General features: G+C 41.5%; 1 protein-coding gene across 1 annotated transcript in view; it reads right to left on the bottom strand.

The window, feature by feature from the left end:
• Positions 1 to 712: 712 nt before the first annotated feature.
• The window catches only part of USP18 (ubiquitin specific peptidase 18), a 31661-nt gene continuing 18781 nt past the window's right edge, over positions 713 to 13592 (bottom strand). The window contains exons 4-10 of the mRNA XM_081060114.1: positions 8792 to 8871; positions 8350 to 8499; positions 7882 to 7977; positions 7240 to 7407; positions 3685 to 3816; positions 3060 to 3109; positions 713 to 1359 (exon numbers count right to left, since the gene is read on the bottom strand). Coding sequence (XP_080916240.1) covers positions 1314 to 1359; positions 3060 to 3109; positions 3685 to 3816; positions 7240 to 7407; positions 7882 to 7977; positions 8350 to 8499; positions 8792 to 8871 — 722 coding nt within the window. The 3' untranslated portion in view covers positions 713 to 1313. The remainder of the gene's footprint in view (positions 1360 to 3059; positions 3110 to 3684; positions 3817 to 7239; positions 7408 to 7881; positions 7978 to 8349; positions 8500 to 8791; positions 8872 to 13592) is intronic.

The following is a 13592-nucleotide window of genomic DNA, read 5'->3' as shown; positions in this document are numbered from 1 at the left end:
TTGGCTAATTTTTTGCCAAATAAATGGATAAAGAAATTACCCACAATTATTTTGGAAGTTTTGGCTCTTATCAAATATGAAATCTTGAACAAGTCATTAAATATATCAAGGTTTCAATCGCTTCATCTGTAAAATGAGGATGTTAACATCTACTCTGCTCACTTCCCAGGTTGGTACTGGAGTCTCCCTGGACCCTCTTCTTTCACTGTCCACATCTATTCTACCTCCAAAATGGTTCTAGTGACTGGGAACACCTTTCTATTCACCCTGCCATGTCGCCAATCCGTGTCCCCAGCCGCCAGGAGATTCATTTTACCAAAATACCACTACATGTTCCTTTCCTTTTTGAAGCCCTTCAACAGCTCTTCATCCATCACCTGTTAAATTAGATCCAAACTCTTTAGCTTAGTTCAAGACTCTCTACATTCAGAGCCCAAGTACCTGCCACCACTGTCACTCAGCACTTTCTTCCTCAGTAGAGGGAAGCCAGGTTTGTAGGCAATCTTCGAACCTTGAGACTTGCCTTTTTCAATGTCACTGAATATGCTTTTCCCTGTAAGTGGATTGTCTTCCACCCCAAGCCCCTTTCCAGTCTGAAGGCTGCTCCCATAGCCGCACAATGGAAGTGCTTTCACTTTCCTTTTAATTCCTGTAACACAAACCCTCTGTATCTTATGTATTTTAATTACTCATTAAACTGCAAACACCTTTTGAGAGAAATAATTTTATTCATCACTGTGCCTAGCACATTATCTTATGGCGAGTAGGTGATCAATACATATTCGTCAAATAAATGAATAACAATGATAAAACACTTGAGTTTTATGGAATTAATATGGGTTCTAAAAGTAAAATAAAATAATTATAGACAGAAATGATATTCAGCCAGTACATACCGGTACGGTCATACTAGTTGTAAAATACTGAAGTACTTCCTTCCCTCTCACTGCCCCTTGCCACCCGAATGCTTCCCGCTACCATTGCTGGCCAGCTCTCTCCTCCTCTGAAAGCATCTGAATTCCCACAATCTCCCAACTAAAGGATCAATGGCTTGTACAGCAAGGAGCACTCAGGACTCTGCTCCAACCATGTGGCTGGGGTCCACTGATGGCAGTGTCCATTCTGATTGATCAAGACCTATGCAGCGTCTCACTGTTCAGTATTTTGATAATCACCCCTGATTATAAATAAAGTTAAATTATACAATTTAAAAATAGTACTTCTCTAAATTGCAAAATCTCTTAAAGAGCAGACTCAGGAATAGAAAAAGAAAATGATACTTTGTCAGTCTCTGAAGATTTGGGGTATATCCATTAGGACTCAGTCTTCGTGTACACCAGAAGATATGCAGTTTCCCGCCTACAAAGAAAAAAAATGCAACATGACAGCATATAGGAAACATTCATAGCTAACTGACACATTATTAATTCATGATAGGATAAACATCAGCAAACTTTCCAAATTGTTGGCTCAAGTGTTCATCTACCCATCACCTCCGAGGAGAACAAGACAGATAACCTGGGAAAATAATCACTAAGCTGCTGTTCGTTAACATCTAAATCAGAGGATGACAAACTACAAACCTATGAGCCAAATCCAACCCTGCTTTTGCAAACACATTTAACTGGAGCACAGCCACGCTCATTCACTCATGTGAGTGGCTGCTTTTGGCTACAAGGGCACAGTTGCAGCACAGACTGTGTCCCAAAGCCCAATGTATCTATTCCCTGGCCCTTTACGGAAAACGTTTGCCAGCCCTGACCTACATAATGGGGGAAATCACTGACAACCAGAAAGTGACAAAGGGAGATGCTTAGAAGAAAGAGAAGAGAAAAAGTAGGTTAGAGGAAAATTTCAAACACAAATTTTACCTAATTCATTATTTTTTCAAATTATCAGGCCTACCTCTGCAGCTGAAACCATCTCAAATATCACTGCAATATACAATGTCACCCCTAACCCAGAAACTCAGCTGGGACAACTGTCATGCAGGGATTATGCAGGGTCTCTGGTCCCACTCCCCACATAAGAATGCAGGACATGGTGAGGCCAAACTGGAACCCCCACGGAGCCGTAGATAGGGGAGTCATACCACTATATTCTCCCTGGCGGCTGGGTTGGAGACACAGGAAGCAGGAGCCACACACCTGCAACCTGCCATCCACTTCTCTCTGGCATTCAACCTCACTTGCTAGCTGCAATCCGCTCTTGCTAGCTCAGCCCCCATCTTCTTGCTAGCCCCCATTTGCTGCTAGCGTAGCCACAGCAGTTATATTAGTGGCCAATGGCTCACTGGTTACAGCTGCCGGTCAACTAGCCACAGCTGATGGCCATCCAATCACAGTTGATGGCCATTTACTACCTGAGCCAGCACCTTTCCACGTGAGGCCGAGAGCCTGGAAACTTCACTCCTGGTTCTGTGCCCACAACTTACAAAATCTGTGATTTAACCTCACCCAGACTTTTTCTTTCCAGCTTTCCCTCTGTACTGATTTTTAAAAATACAGTTATTGATATTTACTAAATACAAGCCACTCTACCAGACAAAGAAAGAGGAAAAGAGTGATTCTTGACCCAAAAGACTTCATGGTCTAATGTGAAAGTTATATAAGCAAACAATTACAAAACAGTGTGATCCCTTCTATAAAAAAGGTATGCTCAAAATGCAGTGAAAGCACATGAGAAGCCACTACAGGTGCACCTGGGTGCACCAGTAAGGCTTTACAGAGCACGAAAAGGCCCTGAGCAGAGATACTGGAGTATGATGGGACTTCACCTTGACTATAAATTAAGAGAGGGTAACACTAGCCAGGAATTGCATGTGCAAAGCCTCAGAGAGAACCTAATGTTTGGGGAGCTACTTACACTTAGTACTGTTGGAGCACAAATTGTGAGAAAATCATGGTGCAGTGGGATGGATACTAAAATATGAGGATGAACAGTCAGTAACAGGGGAGCTATGCAAATATAAGTGGCAGCTGAATCCATGAAAGTTTCATACAGCAATAAAACCCCTGTGCCAGCTGATAGGGTTTCTGTCACTCAAACACTTCTCTTACCAGCGGCAGTTATGATTTCCATAGGTACAGCGGATGTCTTCCCAGGATACCTAGAAGTACATAAACATATAAAATGACGCAGCCAGCTGACCTTTGTTAAACATCCAGAGAGAATCCAGGCTGCTAATCTGCCCTCCGTCACTCCACAGAAAACCCATCCCCTAGGAATTCTCCAGACATGCAGCATCTAGTGACATGATAGATGCCATGTACATGAAATCTTATTCAGTAGCCTTGTCCCTCTGTTTAAACTTGGCTATGCTCAGCCCAGAGTTCTAACTTACGTATTTCTAACTCTTCTTGCTTTCCATAAGTTTCCCATAAAGCATTACTTCTGGGTCTTTTGGCTAAGATCAAGTATAGTTTCCCATACAGCATGAAGCTGCAGGGCACTGAGCCTAGAACACCAAAAACCTAGACACTGAGCTATGTGGTCTTATAGAACTGTAAACCAGATGGGGACTTCATACAGAAAACAGCTTTAAACCTCATAAAAGTCCCATCCCCCCACAGAGAACAGGACCATAATGTGGCTTGACCTTGAGGACCAAGCCAGGCCTGGGCTCAGAATGTATTAGAGGTAACTAATCCAAGGCAAGAGGCAATTTTGGATGATGTTCCTCACCCAACAAACACTGGAATCATTGAAGCAGAACCACTTTCCATCCACAGAATTCCGGACATAGGCACAGTAATGGCCGAAGTCAGCCAGCCCCAGGTGGGCAATCACGGCAAAGAGTTCATACTGTCCCCCGAGCTGGAAGAACACAAGGCATAGCATGATTCGCCCATCATCCTTCCTTTCCTAAGCCGAGTTTAGAAAAAGGAAACATCTCACCACCTTTATTCAGTGCCTACTCCATGCCAGGCACTGGTGCTTCAACAGGACCAACAAACAGTTCCTGACTTCAAGAATTTCACAGCGAGGTAAGCCACAATTAGAATGCCATGTTTTATTCCAGGTGAATTTACAGGTAAATTTGAGAAGACCTAACTTTTGCCCCCCAAAACGAGAAGGAGCAACCAGCTGAGGAATGGCTGATGAGCCAGGAAAGCTTCCCAGAGAAGACATGCTTGAATTGCTCCTGCAGAATGAACAAGATTGGCAGACAAGCTGTGGAAAAGGTGTATCCTTGAATGTGGACCCCGAAACTGCAAAGGCTCGGCAGCATAACAGAGCAGAGCACATGGAGGAAATGAAGTCAGGGAGCATGCTGGGAAGTCATTAGCGTTCAGGCTCCGAGGCCAAGTCAGAAATTAGAACTTTATCTCATGAGTAGTACGGAGCCCTCAGAAAGTTTTCAGCAGAGGAACATCATCAGATTTGTGTTTGAGAAACAAACTGAAATAATGTGGCTTGAAAACTGGATGGAGAGACAGAAGCCAGTGTGATAAATTAGGTACCACAATAGTGCAAAGAAGAAGTGGTGGTAACTTGAATAATTACCATCAGTAGTAATCACTAAAATGATAATTATCATTATTAACATAATTATTAGTTAACTTTTAGCATTCACTATGCATTTGGCCAAGACTTTATGTGCATCGTGTCATTTAAGATTCACACAAACCTGGAAACTGGGTTCAAGTATAAATCCTACTTTATAGAGATTGAATCTGAGCGCAGGGAGGTAAAGTAATCGACCCATGGGTCAGGCTTTATAAATGGGTCAGCCTGTCTGGCTTCAAAGCTCAAGCTCTTAACCTCTCTACAATGTACTGAGGAAGCGAGGGTGAATGTAAGGTGAGGGGACAGATTTGTGCAAAATTAGGGAGAAATAATGAAAGGTACATATGTTGTAACTGATTGGATGCAGAGGTGGGAGAGTAAGTAGAAGGCACTATAAGGATGAATCCCAGGTTTCTGGCTTGGAGATTTAGGAAGATGTCAGTACTATAAAGTTAATATTGAGCAGAGCTGCTGGGAATGAAGATAATGAATTTGGGACTGTGACAACATTCACTAGGAGATGAGTATACTGGTTTGGAGGTCAAGAGAAAGACCTGGACAGGAGATACGTATTTGCAAGTCTTTAGTTTGAGGTGATCATTGAAACCATGAGTATTAATAAGACGACATATGAAAAAAGGGGAGAAGAATAGCATTAAAACTATATACCAACAAAAGGATAGGCAGGAAAGGATCCAGCAAGAGAGACACCGAGGGTAGACCAATTTTGAAGGAGAGTAGAATCAATAACACAGACTAGCACAGAAAGATCGAGTAAGAGAGAAAGCCCAAAAAGTATCCATTAGATTTGGCAGTAAGTTATTCTACTCCCTAAAATCTTAGAAAGTGAAGATAAAAAATCACTCTCTGTGAAAAAAAGAATAGTGAAGGGAGAGACAGAGCTTTGATTGACTGTGAGCAGGAGCTCCACATTAGTCAGGAATATACTATTTTCCCAACACAGTGAAATAATGTTCCTAACCTGAGACTTTGAGACAGGACCAACGAGGCAGGACCAGGGTGAGGGCAGTGCAAATGAAGCTAAGTCACCCAAAAGGAAGGGCTCACGGCATTTTCTATTTTCATTTGTGGACTTCATGCTGGATTTTAAAAATGCAGTGCAATACCTAGATCTAATTATCTAATTTAGAAGAAATACAAGGGCTTAGAAAAACAACATGTTAAGTAACACCAACCAGCCAATTCTGAATACACGATTTGGTTGAAGAAACCTTCAACCAAATGAATTACAAGGAAAAGAAAAAGAGAAGAAACATAAAAGACACTTGACCTAAGCGAAAAAGAAAGAAAGGGAGGGTGGGAGGGATGGAGAGAGGAAGGGAAACAACTTAAGCAAATGCAAGTGTAGACCTTACTTGGGTTAGATTCAAGCCAAACAAATTATAGGACAGCCAGGGGACTCTGAATATTGACTGGATATTAGATGATATTAAGGAAGTATGAGATAGAATTGATTACATTTAGAAAAAGAGTGCTTTTTCTTTAGAGTGACATAATGAAATGGTTTGATGTCTGGGATTTGCTCCCATATAATTCAGTAGAGGGTCAAGGAAAGAAGAGAAGGTGCTGTAGATAAAGCAAGACTGGCCAGGAGTTTTGATAATGGTTTAAGCTGCTTGATGGATGTAGGATTTATTACATAATCCCTCACTACTCTGGTATATATTCAGAATTTTCCATAACAAAGTCATTTTTAAGTAGAAAAAAGTTAAGATATACTTCATCAGGTAGACTGTGCAAGTAGAAATAAGGAAAACCAGGAGAGAAAAATGAGACTCTTATGAGTGTATATGACCTGAACTGGTAAAGAAACTATATTATAATAGGAGCTATTCCAACATGTTATCAGGCCTCAATATTTAAAATACTAGAGCATGAATAGTAAATAGACCAATGAAACAAAATAGTTCAAAAATGGATATACATATGTGTGTGTGTGTGTGTATATATATATATATATATATATATATATATATATATATATATATTGCTAAATGTAGAATTTCTAGTACAAGGAGAAAAAATATTTATGTCACTTTTTCTCAGAAACTTCCAGTAAGTTATTAACTCAGGACAACTGAATGCAACTTTACTTTGATTAAATTTGGCCCAATGAACTGGTTACTTCCTTATTATCCTCAAAGTGGGCATAAGCTGTTTTAAGAAGGTTTGGTTGATATTATATTTAGAACTCAAGATGTTGTGTTTATCTATGTACACGGATCACACATCTCATTTAAAAGGAAGGTCCTAAATTATGGGTTCCTTCCCTCAGTGCTGTGAGGCATACGAGTACAGACCCAATGTTTAGAAATATAGTCTTCTGAATCTTAAAAGGGAAGAAAAGCAGCTACAAAGAGCAAATGGTGGTGTAGGTAACAACTTCATCATTGTTATTCAGGAACACACAGGTTTCCATCATTAAAACACTGTTTTTTAAAAAAATGAATGTTTCTTGAACACACAAAAATGTTTCTATAAACCACACACACCCAGCTGCTGGTGAGTTTTCCTCCCTTTGTATATCCTAAGTATGGCCAGCAGAGGACATAATTTATGAGATGAGAGAATGATACAAACAAGGCATCCCAAAATGCCATCTCTGATGACCGAGTGACTTCAAGTAGCTTAGGGGGAATGGGAGGCAAAACTCAAAAGGACGTGGTGTCCGATGAGGTGAGGAGGTACGGAAGGTGAGGCGTGTCTCACCTGGTCCTCAGCACTGCAGAGGTCGTTCTCAGTCAGAAGGACCTCATTTAAATCCAAGCTCTGGGGGAAATACAGTGGGTGGCAGATTTTTTCTGTCCGTGAATTCCTCATGGAGAACCGCATTAGGTGGATTGTCAAGGTCTGGGGCAAATCGGTCAGCTTCAAAACCTACAAAAGCAAAATCACTGCGGAGATGAAGTCCTAAGGCACTTCAAATGGGCAGATTTGGAGCAATACCAGGGCAGTAATACGTGTTTCTTCCCACAAAGGAAACAGAATGCTGCAACACACAGGTGGACAGCCCCCATGTGCTGTATCTACTGAGCCCTTCTACCCAAGGCCTGAGCAGCCCTGGTCCTACACAAGCCCTGGAACCCAGGTGAGCAATGGGATCTGCTCTAGGGAGCTGGTGTAGCCCTGAGGGGAAAAACTCTGACCCGTGATCTCGGACCTTCTCTTCTTACCTTTAAAAGGCTCTGCCCTTCTCTTGATGCGATCTGAGGAGTCCCAGGATCCCATGAGATCAGGATCTAGCCTGATCAGGATCCCTCCATCAACAGTCATGAGCTGCCCTGGGGACTCTGGGAAGAGTCGACCAGGAAACTTACAAGGGGCAGGAATCTGGTTTGGGGGACTGTGTACCTGTTTCCCACAGGTCTTCTTGCCACAGTTCTCACAGAAGCACTTGCTCTTGCCTGACAACTCCCTGGGCTGGAAGAAACAGTGCAGGGCGTCCTCCTGTGCAGGAGAACAAAGAAGAAGCCGGGTTGGCACTTCCCACCTAGAGTATAGCCCGTCACCCTGTAGACAGGGATTGCAGCTTCTCTTCTGCTTCTCTCTATGTCCCCTTGAATGTCTTGCCCAGAGTGGTGCACAGGGCAGGATCTCAAAAAGTGCCTGCTGATTGGAGAAAAAAACAGGAGGGGGCACCTGAAAGAGGAAATAGGAGGAAAAATATTTGTTTGCCAAAACGTAGGAGAACTTAGCCAGAGCCACGTAAAGAAGATAGAAATAATATTTTAAAAGTCCAGGGTGGACTAAAGAAGCAAGGGGACACTGGAGGTACTGGGTTGTGTAGGAACAGCAAATTCACCAAGAGAAATCTCTCACCAGTGTTTTTAGGGGCTTTGAGTCCATATCAAAAAGAGGAAGAGAGAGGGTCAGCATGCTAATATTGTTTCTGCTACTTTCTGTGGTGCATTCAAGGCAAATCAAGGACTCCTTCATCTGGATAACGTACAGGGCCTGCAGCCTCTCTACCTGCAAGAGGAAGAGGGGGGAGAGGTAAAAAGTGTGCCAAGCCACAAACAGATCAGGTCAGGACAATTTCCAGAAATTGGAGCCACTGGACAGAAGCTCCAGAAATGGCAGCACTAAAGTTCTTTGCGCTACTCAACAAGGTGCAAAATAACAATAATAGTGTGGAATAGTATGAGAAGCATTTTATGTAATTTTCTCTTTTCATCTTCTCTACATACTACATTAACAATCGCTGAATGAGTTACATGAGCAGCATCTTAAACTTCTGAGTTCTCTAGTGCTCGAATCTTACCAAGTCCACATCAGTGATTTGGTCCTTAATTAGGTTCCAGACTGTAAGGTAGAGCTGAGCAGCGTCATGCTGGATAAACACTGGCCAAAGAGAAAAATAACAGCCCAATTAGTGAGGTCACCAGGGATACTCGTCATGCCCTGGTGCCCCAGTTACCTACATGTACATGAACACTCACCACTTTGCATTTTCCTAGCCTTCACCTCATTTCCAGGCTAAGATTCCACTAGATGCTGGGTGTCAGAAATGGAAAATAAGCTTGGTATTGACTTTTGTGTGCTTCTCTTAAAACTTCAAATCCAGTCCCACTGCATCTCACAAGTTTTCTGTCCTCCGACTTGCCACCCACTCCTACTGGCCTCCACTGGGAGACACAGACAAAACCAACAGTCAATAGGGGATTCTCTTCCATGTCTATGCCAAGAAAACACTCTAATGAACTCCTATGGCCACTCATTTCTCTGTGCCTTTATGTATTTTCTTTATTCACTCCCCTAAAATTTGAGCAGTTTCCCAACACTCACATCTGACTCAGGTCTTCCCCAAAGGGGTCTATGAGAACAAGAGGAAAAGGACCATCGCAGTAATAGATGATGCTAAGAGGCAAGAATTAAGCAGTGAATTCTACGTATGTTATATAAGTAGATGTACAGCTAAAATGGTGTGTACAGATACCGGAAAGAAACCTAGAAGACAAAGACAATGAAAACACACTGAGGACTATTTTACAAAATGACAGATGTCTGCCTACATGCAAAGACATTGCAAAAAAGGATGGTTATTGTAAATGTACTAAATATTCATATCTGCTATCTCAATATCATTTTATTCCCTTCATGATACTTACCATCTTTGTACTTAGTGTTTTGGGGTTTTATTTTGTTTTATTTTTGTTTTGGCCTATTTCCCCTCTGAACTGTAAACTCCACAGAGGCAAAGCTTCTTATTACTCTTATTCCCTCATCTACAGCACCAGCACAATATCTGGCATATAATAGGTGAATATTTTATGTTAGTTAAATGGGTTAAATATTCTAAAATAATAATCCCAAAACATACAGACAAACAACAGTGTTAAACTGATGTTGTCTCCAGGGAATTGTTTAAAGATGGCTTCCTGCTACCGAGCCAACACTAGACATAAAGGAAGTTGGTTAACCTTGCCATGTAGAGGTATTTTGCCTAATCTGACAATACCAGAACCAAAGTCCCAATTCATCTAAGGAATACAGGGATATTTGCCCAGCCCATAATTGACTTAATACCTGCTATGTGCAAAGCCTTGCACATGCCAGGGAAAGCTCCCGTCCCGAAGAAACCTATATTCTAGTGGAGGACAAGTATCCATATAATCAGAATTCAAAGAAAAAAAAGGAAATTTCATACAGGTGTTTCCATACTGCTATGGAAAGTTAAAGGAAGGTGAGAATAGAACTAGAATGATAGGTTGAAGGTCTCCATTAATCTATTCCTCCATAAAAGCAATAGAAATACAGGCAAAAATTGTCAAAATAAATTTTTTCAGAACTCTGGAAATTTACCAAAAGTTGACAAAAATCTTAGGAATGTTTATTCAAGAAAAATTGTAGAATCTAAGTAAGAAGAGCGGGATTTAAGGCCATTTCAACTTGGCTTATTCCCATTTCCTTCTTCCCAGCTCTGCAGTAGCCTTCACAACCAGAAACCTTGCAACCATAGAAGCTATGAGAACCAGAAGCCTTACCGTAGCCAGAGGAGTGGACTAGGACTGGGGATGTTCAAAAAGTCCCATCAGGAGGGCGTTTTCATTGTTTGATCTGTCTTGCAGCACTGTGCAAAAGCCCCATTTGAAGGACGTCATTATTTGACCTGACTCAGAGCTCAAAACCCTCTCCCCAGGGCATTTGTGGAAAACAATCAGTGACAGTTAACATTGCAGTTACCTGAGGCTGCACTTCCAGCTGAGGCAAAAAAGAGCCAGGCCAAAAACTTAAAAGAAAGATCTGGGGAAGGAGTTGTCCAAAGGGGACTTTTAAAAGCTGCAACATATTCCTGATGATTTAGAAGACCATTTGTATGTCCAGGTAAGACCTCAGATGTCCCAGTCTCTTAGATCTGGCTGACTTTGAGGCCCTGTGCAAGCAAGAAATAAAGGCTAAAAGTGTCATAAACTGCCTGATCTTTCAAGATGTGTCCCAATAAGTACAGAGCCACTCAGCAAAGACTGGAAAACATATTGGTTCAAAGCATTTAAAGCTCTGACCAGTCATTAGCTGACACGAAGTTAACCAAACGAACTTCAGTGGCCACACACTACGGGGAATATAGACTTTACAGAATTAATCCAAACAACAGCAGCAATAACAAACCCTGCTGTGGGGTTTTCTGATTTTCACTGTTGTCACATTGTTTTATCTAAAATATTTAGTTTTTTACAAAAAACTTACCAGACACACAATAAAACACAGAAGTACGATCCACAAACAGGAAAAAAGCAATTAGTAGAAATTGTCACTGAGAGCCCCACATGTTAGCATTAGTAGACAAAGAGTTCAGATTAGTTAATATAATATCTTCAAAGAACTAAAGAAAATCATGTTAAAAATAACTAAAGTATGAAAACAATGTCTCACCAAATAAAGAATATCAATAAAGAGAAAATTATTTAGAAGGACCAAATAGAAATTCTTGAGTTGAGTACAATGACAGAAATGAAGAAGTCAACAGCAGATTTAAGCTGGCAGAAGAAAGAATCATCAAATTTGAAAATAGGTCAATTGAGACTATATAGTCTGGAAATGAAAGGAAAAATGAATAGAGTATTCAATGGGTTCAGTAATAAATTCTACCAAACATTTATGGAAGAAATATACCAATTCTCAGAAATATTTTCACAAGATAGAAGCTGAGGGAATACTTCTTAACTCATTCTATAAGGCCAGCATTACCCTAATACCAAAATCAGACGATGACATTACAAGAAAACTATAGATTGATCTCTCTTGTAAACAACATAGATTCAAAATCCACAAGAAAATATTAGCAAATAGAATCCAACAAAATATAAAAGAAGTATACACCACAACCAAGTGAGATTTATCCCAGGTATGCAAGGCTAGTTCAACATTTGAAAATAAATTAATATAATCTATGTCATCAACAGGCTAAAAAGAAAATTCACATGATCATTTTAATAGATACAGAAAAAGCATTTGACAAAACCCAACACTCATTTTTGATAATAACTTTCAGTCAAGGAACTGAGAGGAACTTCTGAAGTTTGATAAGGAACATTTTCAAAAAAACCTACAGCTATCACCATACTTAATGGTGAGGAATTAGAAGCTTTCCACTAAGATCAGGAAAAAGGCAAGAAAGTCGCTCTCAACACTCCTTTTCAACATGGTGTTAGAAGTCCGGGCTAATGCACTAACACAAGAAGAGGAAATAATATCATCCTGATTGGAAAAGAAGAACTAAGAGTGTCCTTGACATGATCATTCATGTAGAGAATCCAAAAGAGTCAACAAAAAGCTCTTGGAACTAATAGGCGATTATAACAAGGTTGCAGAATACAAGGTAAATATATAAAAGTCAGTCACTTTCCTATATATGAGTAATGAACAAGTAATAATTTAAATTAAAAACACAACATCATTTACATTAGAACCTAAAAAATAAAATACTTAGGTACAGATCTAACCAAATATGTACAAGTTCTACATGAGGGAAGCTACAAATTTTGACGAAGCAAATCAGAATAACTATATAAATGGAGAGATCTCCCATGTTCATGAATAAAAAGACTCAATATTGAATTGCAGCAAAATGGCGGAGTGATGTGAGCCTCTGTAAAGCTCCCCTGGAATTTACAACTAATCGGACAACAATAACTCCACAAAGGACTCCCTGCACAGCAGACAGGCAAGACGAAGAGGCCCACTACTGAATTCACCTCCAGGTGGGCGAATTGCCCAAGCAGGGAAGAAGGGAAGGGAGAAGTGCGGGGACGGAGCCGCGCGGGCGCAGGACGCAGACCTGGCTCAGTGCTCCAAGCTCGCTGAATCCCGGAACTACCGCAGCTGCAGGAGAGGTAAGAGCTCGGAATGCTAGAGCTCCGCTTACGGCCCACAGGGCTGAGGGGGCAGCATATAACACAGATGAACCCAACGCTCATGGCAGAGACCTCAGAGAAAAGACTGAGGGAAGAAGGCAGAAAACGGTGGTTTAAGCCCTCACTGCCGAGTGGAGAACGGAAGCCTTAGGCACTGAGACTAGCCGCCCCCTCTCTACCCTCCCAGAACTTGCCCTACCCCCAACTGCCCGGCGCTAGAAGCGATAAAGTAGCAGTGTCAGATCAAAAGGACAGGATATTTGCTGTTCTGAGAACTGTGGACTGCAGACACAGATTCGCAGCTCAACTAGTTCCAGCAAAAAAAAGGGAGCTGTGGAAGGAGGACCAGCAGTGGTGGTCCTACCATTGCTCAGGGTACCTCTCACAACTCACCCCGCCCAAGCCCGACCTCTCTGGGCGAATCCCTGAAGGAGTAAACAGAACTGCTAAAACATACGGGCTCTGAATCAGGTACAGAAAGAGCTGTGGAACTTCAAAAGCTCTCCGCACCCCCACAGGGACGTGGTGCCTTATGAGCCAGGTGAACTGTTAACAGAGGACAGGCCTGTCTCCCAGGGAATACCCCCATTGTGTGAGAAGCTGGAATAGTGCAGAGAAAACATAGCTCTACCATGTGAGAGGGGAAAAAAAAAGGCTGCAGTCAGAGAGAAAATAAAACTTTCTACCAACAAGTACTGGAAAACAAAA

Source organism: Rhinolophus hipposideros (assembly GCF_964194185.1).
Source record: "Rhinolophus hipposideros genome assembly, chromosome: 9".
Taxonomy (NCBI): domain Eukaryota; kingdom Metazoa; phylum Chordata; class Mammalia; order Chiroptera; family Rhinolophidae; genus Rhinolophus; species Rhinolophus hipposideros.
This window is presented reverse-complemented; position numbering and strand designations above follow the sequence as displayed.